The sequence below is a fragment of the Catharus ustulatus genome, chromosome 2, assembly GCF_009819885.2.
Source record: "Catharus ustulatus isolate bCatUst1 chromosome 2, bCatUst1.pri.v2, whole genome shotgun sequence".
Taxonomy (NCBI): Eukaryota; Metazoa; Chordata; class Aves; order Passeriformes; family Turdidae; genus Catharus; species Catharus ustulatus.
In genome coordinates, this window is record NC_046222.1 from 124,643,727 (window position 1) to 124,658,187 (window position 14,461).

A 14,461-nucleotide genomic window follows, 5' to 3' on the forward strand; every position below is an offset into this window, starting at 1 on the left:
GCCGTCCAAAGGAAGTTAAAAATCCATGAATTCCTCACCTTATCAACCCATAAAGCAAGTTCGATAACAGTTACAGTAGCCTTAGTTACAGGGCCCATGCTTATGTAAGGGTTTGCAAATGGGAGATATACATGTATGAACACGTGCAGCCCAAACCAGATTAAACTGGACCACATGTTGCTAGCACACACAAAAAAAAAAAAAAAACCAGTCTCAGGCAACCGAAGAACTGTTATTCCTTAACCTCCTGCCACACGTTCGGGCGCCAAAATCTGTCCCGGTTTAAAGGGACAGTATTGCCAGGAAAAGGGAATTCAGGAACTCGCAGGCACTAAAAAGGTATAGGTTGGGAATAACAGTTCTTTACTGAAATATTCATAAGACAAACAAAAACAGCATCAGCTATACGAAAGAAAAAAAAACAGTGACAGAACAGAATGGAATTCAGTCCCAGTCCCTTTGTCAGTCACCGATGACTCTCCGATGGACCAGGGCGGGCGGCTTCTTAGTCGCGGCTGCTGCAGGGGCAGGGGAGGGGGCCAGGTGGCCTCACCACCCCAGGTGGAAGAAAAGGGTGAGAGGAAGGAAACTCTGCTCACCGTGGGCGTCCCAGTTCCCAGTTGTTCAGAGGAAGCAGAAAACTTTAGCAGTCCAAATCCAAGAAGCCTGATCCCAACAGGAGAAACGGAACCTCTCTCCTCCAGTTCGGCCGGCGAGCTGTGTAGTTCTCCTACCCCCAGTGTCCTCTTACTTGCCGAAGACAAAAGCAGGACTCCACCTTTCCCTAATGGGCCATCATTGCTTCAAGTAGTCCTTGGTCTCCAGCTCTTAACGGCTAATAGGAGAGCCATCCCGGCTAGCTTAACATAATAATGGGAAAAAATTTCTAAACCTCGCCAACCCACAACATCCTTGCTCTTGGCAGAGGGGTGGACTAGATGATTCTTGAAAGTCTTCTCTAACCTAAATATTCTGTGATTCTGTGACTGTATCTTATTTTATTAATCACAGCCTTTTTGATGACACAGATGTGTTTTGTACAGTATTTATGTTGTACACCCACGGTTCCATGAGCATAACTCACAAGTTGTGTTGTTTATCTATTTTACTGCACCACCCTTAGCCAGTCTCGCCCTATCACTGAGGCCTCTCTGTGATGTTACATTACAATAAAATGACTGAGATCTGAGACTCAACCATATGTTCTCCCAGATCAAATTCTTACTACATTTTCCCAGACTGGCAGATGAATCCAGCCCTCTACTCTTGCAATAAAGGGGAGCAACAGGACAGTATCCTTAATGCTGCAACCAAGGATTGTCGGTAGCAAGGCACAGGCCTCCTGCTCAGGAAAATACAGACCTGTAACTGCTTCACAGGTGCAAGCTGACAGAGACACCACGCTGATAACCAACTGACAACCTTCAGCTTGCACCCCAGTGGCTAAGAAAGCAGAACACGAAGGGGAAAATGGTTATGGAGGATCAGAAGATCTTGTGTTGGTGAGTCAGCCCATGGACTCAAATTGGTTCACCTGGAATTGAGGCGCCTTCATCCTGTGGAGACAGAGTACCCACGTGTGGGGACATTGTTCCCTGTCCTTCAGCGGGCTGGCGTGTCCCTCCCAGGCTGGGTACCTGGCTGTGACTCTCTGGAGCACTCCCTGCTCCTCCTTGGGGTTCTCTAACGTCAGCTCTGAGGTCAGGCAGGCAGGGCCCCCTCCCAAACACCACGGACTATAGATAGCTGCTGCAGCAAATGCTTTTCATTATGTACCTCCCCCTCTCAACCCAGCGCGGGTGGGAGCAGCATGGGGCCCCCCTGCTGCTCTGCTGTGTTTTCTGTTATTTGGGGTGAGCTGCACATTCCTCACATGATTTGAATGTCATGCAGAGCCCTGGGGGAATCCTTAGACGAGTGGGACATACAAGAAATCTGGAGATTTCTAGCTATGGCAGCAATCGGGCTCCAAAACTTCCAAACTACGAAGGACACAGAAACAAAAATCCCATCTGCTTTCCAATGAGAGCCTGCTAAAGTCGTGAGTGATTACAGAATTTTGTATCTGTGGCAGCTAAGATCAGACACTCACAGACCCAAGAAGGGCTGCACACTGCCTTCTCTTCCTTTACCACGGAAATCTGACCCACACTTCCTTCCTGGAGTGCAAATGTGGTACCTTGTATTAAGGACAGGAAAGTAATTTCCCAGCCTGCTCTGCCCCCATCCCCTCAAAACAATTTGGGTCTGCGTTAAACCCAAGATGCCCAGTTCGTGTTTCAGCGTCAGAGATTGCACAGAAGATTGTTACAGATCTAGAAACAGGACTGAAAGGACCTCAGTGGCCATTCCCAGCTTGCTGCCATGCATTTTATTCCACCACAATTTTTGGGCTGCTGGTGCAATTGGAAACCCTGCAGGTTCTGAAGGGCCAGCAGGACAGGTTAGCATTCCCTACACATTTTAACCTGTAACTAAAGCAAAATATAATTCCCAGAGCTATGACAAGAACAACAAAATGATGCACAGTTAGGAAAAGGGAAATCAAAGGAAAGGGAGACCTTCATGCCTGCGGGAACTGAACACACATCTAAAATACAAATAGAAGTACACGACCTCCTATAAAGTTCTGCATCCCATGCTGTAACTGTGGCCTCTGTGCTGGTACCTCAGAATCTGCCAGGAATCACCTGGAAGGCAACACTAATAAATTACACATCAGAGAAACTCTTTCAGGCGATTTTTTTATTAAATCTAGCACTGGGCTGAGGACTGAGCTTTATGGTCCCAGTAATAAATATACATACTGACCACTCTCTTTAAAAGTGACATTTTGAGACTGTAACTTACTTAGAGCAAAATACACTAATTTGTGGATTGCAAGACGTGTGGAGACACTGAATAGAACCGCATGTGCAACACCCAAGGCATCTCACATATCTCAGACTACCACGGCTCTTCTGTAACGCCCAGTAAAAATCCCAAAGAGCCGTAACATGAAACATTCACCACGGCTGCCACGGACACTTCTCTGCCCTGCCCACCGGTCCCCAGCAGAGCCAGCCCGGGCAGCCCAGCTGGGAACCAGCACAGCCGTGCAGCGTGCGGTCACCGGAGCCACCGCCACCCCGAACGCAGCCCGGGGGACAGCGCCCGGTGCCTAGTGCGTGGTGCGCGGTGCCCGGTGCGCGGTGCCCCGTGCGCGGTGCCCGGTGCCCGGTGGGCAGTGCCCGGTGCCCGATGCCCAGTGCCCGATGCCCCGTGCCCGGTGCGTTCCGCCGCGGTCCCGACGAGCGGCTCCGCCCGACGAGCGGCTCCGCCCGACGCCGCCGCCGCACCGGTGGGAGGCACCGGCAGTGCCGGGGCGGGTCCGCGAGGGGGCGCCAGCTCCGCCCCCTCTGCATCCGGTGCTGCGCTCCCACTTCCGGTCGGCGCGGCGTGCGCAGGATGGGCCCCGGGCGTCCCGACGCCGTGAGAGACACCCGGGCCGCGAGTGACCCCGGGCCGCGAGTGACTCCCGGCGCCGTGAGTGACCCCCGGGCCGCGAGTGACCCCGGGCTGCGAGTGACTCCCGGCGCCGTGAGTGATCCCCGGGCCGCGAGTGACCCCCGGGCCGTGAGTGACCCCCGGGCCGTGAGTGACCCCCGGGCCGCGAGTGACCCCCGGGCCGTGAGTGACGCTGGCTGCCCGCTGCCGCGGGGAATGGCCCGGGGAGCCTCGGCCCGCCCGCTTCGCAGAGCGAGGGGAAGCGGAGGCTGGGATGGAGAGGGGTTCGACGGTGGCGAGCACTGCCGTCTCCTCCCTTCCCGCGGCGGGAGGCCCGTCCCGTCTCGGGACGCGGTGTTGGTGGGAAGCAGCAGCGCCGTATCATTGTCCCGGCAGGTCCAGGGCACCGGCGGCAGCAGCGCCATCAGCAAGTGCTCGGCGGCTGCACGGGGCTATTTCCAGGACCGGTTCCTTCGGCTTCTGGCGGGGCGGCGGCGGCGGCGAGCGCCGCTTATCCACAGGTGAGGACAGAGAGCTTCGCCGGACGTTTCGCTGCTCCGGCTGCTGAGCCCCGGTGCCTGCGAGGCGTGGAGGGGATCTCAGCCTCTGGGACTGCGGTGGGGCCAGGAGTGACAGGACAGGGGGAGGAATGGCTTTAAGCTGAAAGAGAGTAGGTTTAGGTTACAAATAGGGAAGGTCTTCCCTGTGAGGATGGCGAGGCCCTGGCTCTCAGGTTGACCAGAGAAGTTGTGGCTCCATGCCTGGAAGTGTCCAAGGCCAGGCAGGATGGGACTTGGACCAACTTGGTCCAGTGGAAGGATTGTCCTGGGTAAAATATGCCACCAGACTGGTTCCTAACTCCAGTGTTCATTGTTGCTAAAAACTTTGTAATATTTGAAAACATACTAATAATGTAATAACACCAGTAGTTTTCTCATTAGTTCTCCAGAATGATACACTTTTTGTAAGGTATTTGGTGTCTCTGGGAAGCAATATCTTTTGAGTCAGTGATGTCTGACCAGGAGGACTTCTCCAGAGCTTTGTAAAACACAAGAATGTTTTAATGTGTGTTTGCAGAGGGCTCTAGGCTGATGACATGGAAATTACATAATTTGAGGTGAATAGTTTAATGCAATTCAAATAACTGTGAATTGCCAAAGGAGTTTCCTTCTGGGGAAAATCAAACAGTGGTGTTCAAGCAGAAGCTTGCTGGCATCCTTCCATGCCAGACTAGGTAAATGGTAAGTCCTTTTCATGAGTTAGTCTGACTTAGTTCCATTTATTTAAAAAACAGAGAACAGAATTCCTCTCTGACTTTGCTTTTCGTCCCTTTTTTGTTCTCTTCTCACTGCCTTAGCACGCACTCATTCATTTTGTTGTTATGGCATATGGTTTGGGGCAGGAACTGGGGCATCAGCCATCTGTATTGCCAGGGAGCATCCTCACTGTCTGGATTCATACATTTTCATTCAGCAAATATTTACTTATGCAAAACATAACAGCTCCAGCTGGGATATCTGCATGTTTTCTCTGGGTTATCCATTGTCCTGATGGTTAATATGCACACTGATTGCAGAAGATCTGTATTTATTAGCAAGCTCTAGAGATGACAAAATCATCTCCCAGTGCAGGTCTGTAAACAGGGAATTATTGGGTAGAAACTTAGAGAAAAAAAAATCTTTATTTTTTTTTTTAAATTGAAGTTGTCAGTGCTGGAGAAATCAGGTTCATGGACAGTGAGCACAACTGAATTTGCTCCTACAGGGGTTATTACATCCGTGCCCGTGCTGTAGATCACTGTGTTCAGGACTTCCTGCTGAAGACACAAAGACTATCCAGGAGACAGGTACATTTTCTCTGAGGCTTCTGGTGTCTCTCACTAAATGTGTGTGAAGTCTTTATGGCATCTGGGCAGTAACTCGTTAGTGCATCTGTTGGGATCCATTCCCAGCAGGGCACAGAAATCTGACTGGCAGTACTGTGGCTGTCCATGTGTCACTTCGGCAGAAGTATCTGGGAGGGGGCAGTATGTACACAAAATTCTTCTGCTTTTTGCAGGAGGTTGCTTGATTTTATCACTCTACAGATGATATCTAATGTTTTTCACATCTAGATGCTCAAGATGTTGCTGGAGTTGAGTATAACTTTTTCTGATACTTTCTCTTCAGATCCTGTCTTTAGGAGCTGGCTTTGATTCTTTATACTTCCGTTTGAAGGATATGGGCCTTCTGCATCACACTGTGGTATATGAGGTAGATTTCCCAAATGTGGCATGCCAAAAAGCTGCTCTGATCAAAGGAATGAAGGAGTTGTCAGCACTGGTGGGAGACACTGGAGGGGAAGGAAAAGGTATGGCATTGATAGAAGATTGTTTTTTGCACAAAATGTTTAGAAGAAGTAAACATAGCTTCAGCCTTCAGAAAACGAGAGATTATAGTAGAGGAGCTATGAAATTGTAGATGAAAAGGATGTTCATTTTATGAAAAATATTGAAACAGAACATTTGTAAGCATTGGGAGGTAACAAGAAGCCAGAATGGATTTGTCAGGAGCTGATTATATCAAACCAAGGTCAGTTTTTTTCTGTTGCAATTTCTGAAAGGATGTGTCCAGCTTGGAGCATACCAGTCCAAAACCAGTGGCAAACTGTAGCGTGTCCAGTGGGAGGTGATGGGGATGATGAAGTGATGGAGCAGGTGATGAAGGAGGGGAGGCTGAGAGAACTGGGTTTGTTCTGCCATGGGGAGGAGTTTGGGAGGAAGGTGAGACTTACAGCACTCTTCAGCTTACCTGTTGCGAGAGGTTAGAAAAGACAAAGCCACACTTTTCTTGGAGGCATAAAGCAAATAGTCAAGGGACAATGGTTGAAAGTTGCGAAAAAAAAGGAAATTCCAGTGATGTATAATTAAAATGTTTGGGGGGAAGTTGTGCCACATGAGTAGTTAAAAATGGGAACAGATTGGTTAGAAAGGTGATGGAATCTCCAGCCTTGGAGATAGAGCTTGACTGGACAAAGCTTTGAGCACTATGACACAGATAATTGCCTTGCGAAAGTATTTGGACCAGATGACTTTTAAATGTCCCTTTCACCCTAAGTTATACAATGATTTATGAGCTTAATGGGTAGGAGAGAAGATTTGACTCTTGAATGCCTTGATTCTAATAAAACATTAGTTATTTTGTCTACTGACTTTGTTATTTGCCCTCCAATGCAGGAGAAAATGAGCCTTGTGAAACTACTGCAGAATATTGGGCCAGCTAAGTGCTAAGGGACAAAAGGAAGAATGTAAAGTATGTGGATCACTAGAAGTTTCTCCCGCATCTGTTTTCCTGGAGCATTTCCAGTAATGCTCTAGATGATACACTATAGAAAATGAACCTGCACGAAACATGGGGGCTTGCAATAAGATGAGTGAGAGTAGGAGTTTGACAGAGTATACGAATGGTCTGGAAAACGTGGAATAAAATGCAGTAGGGGCATATGTAAACTGCTGCATTTAGATGTTATTAATCAATTTAAATATGGATGGAAGACAGCTATAGAGTGTGAGTTCCTAACTCCCAGGTCTTAGTGAGTAGCTCTTCCATGAGTTTATTAATTTTTTCCTGAATTCATTCACATTTTTGATATTGGCAGAGTCCTGTTGCAAGGAACTCTGTCCATACCAAGAATGTTCAGGTACTTAAAGAAATGGTGTCAGATAGCTGGAAACACCTTGTTATCTGTGACGAGAGGTCAGCAAAGGATGAATGCACAAGTTAGAAGAAATTAGAGCAGAACTCTCTGATGGACTTCTGAGAAAAGCCATTTTGCCTCCAGAAAAATCTCCAGTGTAGGTTGACTGTCCTCAGGATAGATGCAGTCATTGGATTACAGAGACAGAGTAGGTGATATCTAAAGGTACTTCACAGTTTGCTTTGTTAATGATGTGGTTTTGCCTGAAAAGGTCAACAGGCTGTAATTGATCATATTCTGATGGGGTGCAGAGGTATGATAATGCTTGCAGATCGTAAACTGGAACTTATTTCTGAGGATGGTGATCTGTGAGTCAGGTCCTGGTGTTTGCCAAGAGCTAGCATGTGCAGTTTCTGGACTCAGTGCCATTTTATAGAAATGAAATCTGTTTAACAAACAAATCAACTAAGCCTAGGAAACCTTAGAATGGTTTTCTGATTGTGAGGGAAGCCATTGAAATTCTATCAAATAAATGGTGCTTTCTTAGCCTAAAGTAAAAGGTGTATAAATGAGAGTCTGTTAGGTTTGATTTTGAATCAGTTAGTGGTTCTAAAAAATTCTCTTAAAGTAAATGTAATAAAGTTTTGTTTTTATAGTAGGTGTAATGATTCTATGAGAAATCTGTAGGTGAAATTTGCATTAGGAATAATGGAGTTCTAGACCTGCAGTTAATGGATCACATGGCACTATCCCTTCATGGGTCATGTGGTGATGGGGATTTTCTTGTACATGTTCCAGAGAAATATAATTGATGGACATAGCCTTGTGAGTGATTGCCCATGGCAATCATGTTTGTCTCTTTTGGTCTCAGCATTGCAGCAGCACCATAGTGAGGTTGTATTATTTTTGTCTCCCAGGAGCCGTTACCTTTTCTGGAGAGGATTATAAATTACTGGGAGTGGATTTATCAGACCTGTCTGAGCTGGAGAGAACTCTGGAGGAAGCAGGACTCAACAATGAAATCCCCACCCTCTTCATTGCAGAGGTGGTGCTCACCTACATGGAGAACACCAGGTCAGCTGGGTTCTCCTCTCTTACCCAGTGGTAAAGGGAAAACAGCAAGCTTCTTTCTGAGTGCATCACCTTGGGTTCTGAGACCTGTTCTCTTGGAACTAAAGCCTCGGGAATTCTTTATTTGGTGTCCCAAATATCTCCCTGCATCGTAATTACGATGGTCTAATTGGTGGATGAAGGAAAAAAAAAAAGAAAAATCTCAAATGAGCAGTTTTGAGGTTTTTGTTCTTCTCATGCCCTGAATTATCTGTGTAGATGGTGAGATGTTCAGCACAGCACTCTCAGCTTATTGCCACTTGTCAGGATGCCTTAACAGCAGCTGTATGGTGTTGCAGGAAGGTACACTGCATCTGTCGTATGATGAGTGGACCCTCAGTTTAATTTCTTATGGACAATCTCCCAACAGGTCAGATGCCTTGATTCAGTGGGCAGCAGAGCATTTCCCTCGGGCATGCTTCCTGGTGTATGAGCAGGTGCACCCAGAGGACCCCTTTGGACGTGTCATGCAGCAGCATTTCAGGCAGCTGAACACTGCCCTGCACTCCCTGGCACAGTACGCTGACTGTGAGGCTCAGCAGAGGCGCTTTCTGGGGAAGGTGAGCACCAGCAGCTCTAGGGTATGCATGAAGCATGGTTTAGCTGAGGAAGATTGGAACACTAAGTGCTTGGTCAGTGATTGGTTTAGCAAACAGGGCTGAGGCTGAGGTACTGCTTTCTCTGGTAGTATGACTCGTCATTAGAAGGTGCTTCCAACTGGCTTGCAGCCTACTGCCTGACGGGATTAATGGGTTCCTCTAAGACTTTTGATATGATAAATTAAGTTTTTAAGAACTTCACAGATGAGAAATCTATTTTCAGCAGTTTTTTGGATGCTCTTGCTATAGCTAGACAGTCTTAGTGGCTCATGCAGGTATTTAATTTAGGGTTTTTTTTTCCTGTGGGAAGTGAGTGTCCCAGTTTGAAAATACAGGGGTCTGCTAGGGAAAGCAATGCCTTCCCTTGAAATGGAGAAAGTAATCCCTCCCTCTGAATTAGTATAATTTTGAAATTAAGGGGCTCTCAGACAAAGTAGGAGGAACAGTTCTTTACTAGTATATCTAACAAGACAAACAAAACAACAGCAACTATGAAATTAACAAGAAAGTGAAGTTCTGTCCTTCCAGAGGTGATAACTGCAACGGATTTGTTCTTTTAGGGCTGGACTGAGTGCAGTATCATGGATATGAATGAGTTTTTCACCTGTTGTATTCCAGCAGATGAGCAGCAAAGAATGCAGACTCTGGAGCCTTTTGATGAGTACGAGGTAATCCTCCTTTTTTCTGAAGATCAGGGACCTGGCCTTGATATCATAAGGTATTTGCAATTTCTTATGGCTGCAATTCTGTACAGAGCTGCTGAGGCACAGGTGTTCATGGAGGCAGAAGGGACCTTAGGTCAGCTTAGTTAACTCAGAGGCCATGAGGTGCTCCTGGGGAAGCGGCATGGGAAGAAGGCTCTCCTTGATCTTAGAAAAGCTGCATGTTCCTTCCTTCCTTCCTGTGAGCAGTCTCTCAAAGAGACAGGCTTGCCATAGCAAATTACCTCGTAGTATGAAAGAAGTTGTACATGCTGAAAATTGGCATGTATTCAAGGGACAATTACTTTGATGAAAGAGAAATCCATTAAGGATGACTGGATACATAAATATATACCTGATGTGGTGTTCCTGACTGCAGTTGGTTGAGACCATTCCTGGGGAAAGCAGGTGGACTTGTCCTGCTCTCTTCCATTTCCATAGACTACTTTATTATATGTCATTGTTGGATACAGGTTTCTAATTTTAGATATTTTTTGGTCTGACTTTGTACAGCCCATTTGTGTATTAATGACTGAAATTCAATTATGATTCTGTTCTTTGCCATTTTTACGTTAACTGCTGGCAAAGTTTCTGGCTATTTGAAATCTAGAAATGAAGATAAGTGCAAGATAGTAACTTTGAGCTAAATATTCTGTGGAATACTTACTAGAAGTTTTCCTTTTGATTTTATGGTACTCTGTTTATAATTTTAGAAATTTAATAACTGTAGTATGAAAACAATTGAATGTACTTGAATTTATTTTGCCAACATGGTAGGACCTGCTCTGCTATATGAATGTGAAAGTGGTGGCAGATTTGCTAGGTGGTTTAGAAATGTCTGCCAGAATTGCAGGTCAAGGCCATTGCTCATAAAGTGTGAAGGTAAAGACGTGGTATTGCTTTCCTTACAGAGGAGGTTAATGTGCACGAGTCTGAGCTGGAAATATGCACAGGGTAAACAGTGTGATAACAGAGAGCTCTACAATTAACCTTTGGGAGAAAGATTAAGTAAGATCGAGATATTGTAAACAAGCTTGGTTAAATTAGGTAAGAAATATAAAATAGGTGCACCCAGTATAGAGGTAGACTATTTTTTAGAATAATTTTCTTAGGGACTAATAGTGGATTCTTCCATTTTCAGCATTTACATTAATTTCTGGATATCCCTTTTCAAAAGGTGCTTTTTACTTCTAAAATGGGTTGGGGCAATGAAGCTGATAACATGAGTTCTTGTGCCTTTTAAATTCATGCTTATGCTTGCTAATTGTATAGTTGGCTGAGTATATCCCACCCTATGGGAGTGAACACACTCAATTCCCTAATCTCTGATAAACACCAGAGTGAGCTCTCATTGCTGCTGACTTCCTGTGCATTCCTTTTGCTTGTGCTTCTGCCTCAGAATGTTTCCAAGGCCAGACTGAAAATGTTGTATTATTGTTCAGCACAGACCACGTTGCACCTTTTAACATTTGTGATTTCTTTGGAATCACTTATATTCCATGAACTTTAAGAACCTTAATCCCTCTGGTATGAAGACCTCACTCGTTTTTATGATAAGAACTGAGAAACATTAAGCTGATTCCAAAAAGAAAAACTTTCCCATGCAACGTATAGTTAAACTATATGCATGTTGGGTGCATGTCGGCCACATTAAAAGTTTATGTGAATTCAAAGAGCAGCTGGGTAACTTAATGGATGAAAAATCCTTCAGGGATTGTTCAATACAGAGACAGTTTCTCTCCTAGAAGATCTCTGGAATGTAGATTTTTGAAAGTTGGAGTGGGAGAGGTATTTACCCAGCAGTTCTTTCTCAGATTCAGCTTTACAACCCTCTGATTTTGACCATTGATGGAAACATTGCTAGACTGGGTTGGTATTTGATTTGGTCACTCTGTTCTGAGGTCCTTACTACTATTTGCTCTAAGATTTTGAAGGGGATTGTTTTTTGTTTGGTTCTTCCTTTCTTGGTTTATTTGTGTATTTTTTTTTACTTTGGGCTTGCTACAGGAATGGCATCTGAAATGTTCTCATTACTTTGTGTTGGCTGCATCAAAGGGGATGGAACCTTCCTGGACTCCGTTGTTACCCAGTATGACAGGTAAACACCAAGTACTGTTCACAGTATTCTTTTATCTCATGTAGGCGTCTCTGGGAGGTTTTAGGAGACACTGAAGTGCTGGAACGGGCAGATGGGATGCTGCTGTCTGGTAGCTTTCTCCACTCCTCCACAATAGTTCTGACATGAAGCTGTGCTTTGCTTTGTTATCCCTTGTGGGTGCCATTGTACCTGTTGAATTTCTGTTCCTGAAATGGTTTTCAATCTGTATGTCACTTATTTTAGATGGAAGAAAAGTGGTACAGCTGGGAAAAGCCAAGACCAAGATTGTGCTTCCAAGAGAAAAAGGATTTGGTGGCAGTAGCAGTCTAAGGAATTCCTGGTTTTGACTGCTTGTGTCCTTTTTCAGGGTAGAAAACAGAAGGTTATTTATACCCTGTTTTATATCACTAGTGTTCACAGTATCACACCACAAGTAGTTGTAGCTTCAAGAAAAAGTTGAAATCTGTGTTCTAGGGAGCAAGAAAAACAACTGAAAAAGGATAGGGCAGGATGGCATTCCAACAAGGCCACTGAATCCCTGTGTTGTATCTCAGTTAGATTTGAAGTTGTGAAATTGAAGCTAAATGAATGTATGATTTAATGTACTATGTGATTGTCACTGGTCCTTAAGTTAAATCCTTGAAGGCTCCTAAAGGCATAGTATCTATTTTAAATTAAGAAAAGAAATCTAATATTAGGCTTAATGAACTTTATTACATTGACAACATTTGATTCATTAGAGACAGGATTAGGGTCTTTCTGCTGCTATCTCTGTTGTATTCAAAAATGATAGCAAAAACCTTCAAAGTCTGGTAAATTGTCCATGCTTAGATATCTTTTACTGGGAATGCAAAAGATATGTCTAATATCAATAAATGCCCCTAGTTATCCTCTCAGATAGACTTGGGTCCCAGTTCAAGAGAGTGCAAGTACTAAATCTTCCAAAGAGATCGTGGTAACTATATTTTGTGACATGAAAAAACTCCTCTGTCTTTAAAAGATCAGTTTGTAAAAAGACATTTAAGCCCAAGGAGATGAAATTTCTTACTTCATCAAATGATAAAGTAGGGTCTTGTACAAAGCAACAATCAGTACAGGCAATTTTTCTGATTATGGCATACAAAAGATAGAAGCTGCTCTTCCTCCATCATCTTTTACAGTACAAGAATAAAGCCCTTGATTAAAACACAAAAGACAGAGATTCATAACTGATTAGAAGAAAACAATATGTAGGTGAGCCAGAGTCCTGTGCTGTAAGTTTGCTTCGTGTTAAGGGATGGAATATTTAGAGAGAACTGAAATACTCTCTTATAGTAGCACTATTGGAATTAACAGATTACTTGTCATGCTTAAAAATGTTATTTTAGTGCTTCTGTGAAGGTAGGATCAAAATCTGGCAAGAAACTTTGAAATCAGCTACCAGGTGTTTGTCCTTTTTCTGCTGTTCATGTAACCAATATTGTCTTAATCAGAGAGGTGCTCCTTTTGAAGGTACTGCAGTGATTCATATCTTGCTGCAGCAGTTTAGGACACTGCACTCACTTGGCCAGTCTTACATGCACCCCCATGAAAGCAGTCTCAGAATTGCAGGATCTGAGTGAGCAGAGTAGAAGTTACAGTTGGTACTGTAGTAGTTTTAACGACTACATCCTGATTTCTAGGGCATGTCAGATTATCTGTGTGCACAGAAACAAGTCAACTTGCTTCTCAATTTTTTCTTCTTGAAAAGATGAGTGGTCATCTTGAAAAGGTGACATGCTTAATCTCTTACTTAAAATGTAGTCCTTGGTTTGCATTTGTGCATAAGTTCTTTGATTCTCTTTGGCTTTCAGTTCCTCGTCATGCTGGTCCTGTTGGGATGGCTGGGAGTGTCCCTGCGGCAGTATGTGCAAGGCTCTCAGGAATTCCTGGTCTGAGACGTTACGGTCACCGCTCTGTTCTTATAAAACCCAATGTGGTTCTTACCACGGGAGGCTTTGGGGAGGAGCGTGGACAACACTGCCGCATGAGAAATTTCCATGTGCTGAGTAAGCATGCAGGCTACTGGGAAGCTGTCAGTGTGACACAGAATATTCCTGATAAAAGATGGGGTGAGTTCCCATTCCAATGGGAAGTGTGAGGGGGATACCTTTGTGCTAAAAGTGAAAGAAAGTCTAGTGAAGAAGTGATGTCATGGCACAGTGATGCTGGCTGTCACAGAGATCTGAAGGTTCTGGTTACTAAATGCTGTATCCTGCCCTTTGGTCACCACAACCCCATGCTCCGCCCCAGGCTGGGGGCAGGGTGGCTGGAAAACTGGAAAAGGACCTGAGGGTTCTGTTTGACATTGGTTGAACATGAGCCTAGGTGGACAAGAAGGCAAATGGCACCTGGCTGGTACCAGCCCAGTGTGGCCCAGAGCAGTGGTTATCCCTCTCTGCTGGGCACTGCAGTGCCCTCAAGTGCCATGTCCAGTTCTGGGCCTCTAAAAGAGAGATGTTGAAGGGCTGGAGTCATAGAATCACAGACTCAATCATAGAAGACTCATAGAACGGTTTGGGTTGGAAGGGACTTAAAGATCATCTAGCTCCAACCCTCTGCCATGGGCAGGGACACCTTCCACTAGACCAGGTTAATCAGAGCCCTATCCAGCATGGTGTGGAATATTTCCAGACAAATGGTAGCCACTTCTCTGGGCAACCTGTGCCAGAGCCTCATGACCTTCACAGAGAATAATTTGTTCCCAATATCCCATCTAACCCTGCCCTCTGGCAGTGGGAAGCTATGCCCCCGTGTCCTGTCACTGCAGGCCC

The 14,461-nt window shown here is 45.1% G+C and overlaps 1 protein-coding gene across 6 annotated transcripts in view; it reads left to right on the forward strand.

Moving 5' to 3' along the window:
* Positions 1–3,421: 3,421 nt before the first annotated feature.
* The window catches only part of LCMT2 (leucine carboxyl methyltransferase 2), an 89,414-nt gene continuing 78,374 nt past the window's right edge, over positions 3,422–14,461 (forward strand). For all 6 annotated transcript variants that reach the window (XR_004420799.2, XR_004420800.2, XR_004420801.2 and 3 more), the window contains exons 1-9: positions 3,422–3,579; positions 3,883–4,007; positions 5,251–5,332; positions 5,655–5,835; positions 8,079–8,235; positions 8,642–8,831; positions 9,431–9,538; positions 11,579–11,669; positions 13,502–13,759. Coding sequence is in view for 2 of the 6 variants with exons in the window: in XM_033086118.1 (XP_032942009.1) it covers positions 3,448–3,579; positions 3,883–4,007; positions 5,251–5,332; positions 5,655–5,835; positions 8,079–8,235; positions 8,642–8,831; positions 9,431–9,538; positions 11,579–11,669; positions 13,502–13,759 (1,324 nt within the window). In the remaining 4 variants the exon portion in view is untranslated. The remainder of the gene's footprint in view (positions 3,580–3,882; positions 4,008–5,250; positions 5,333–5,654; positions 5,836–8,078; positions 8,236–8,641; positions 8,832–9,430; positions 9,539–11,578; positions 11,670–13,501; positions 13,760–14,461) is intronic.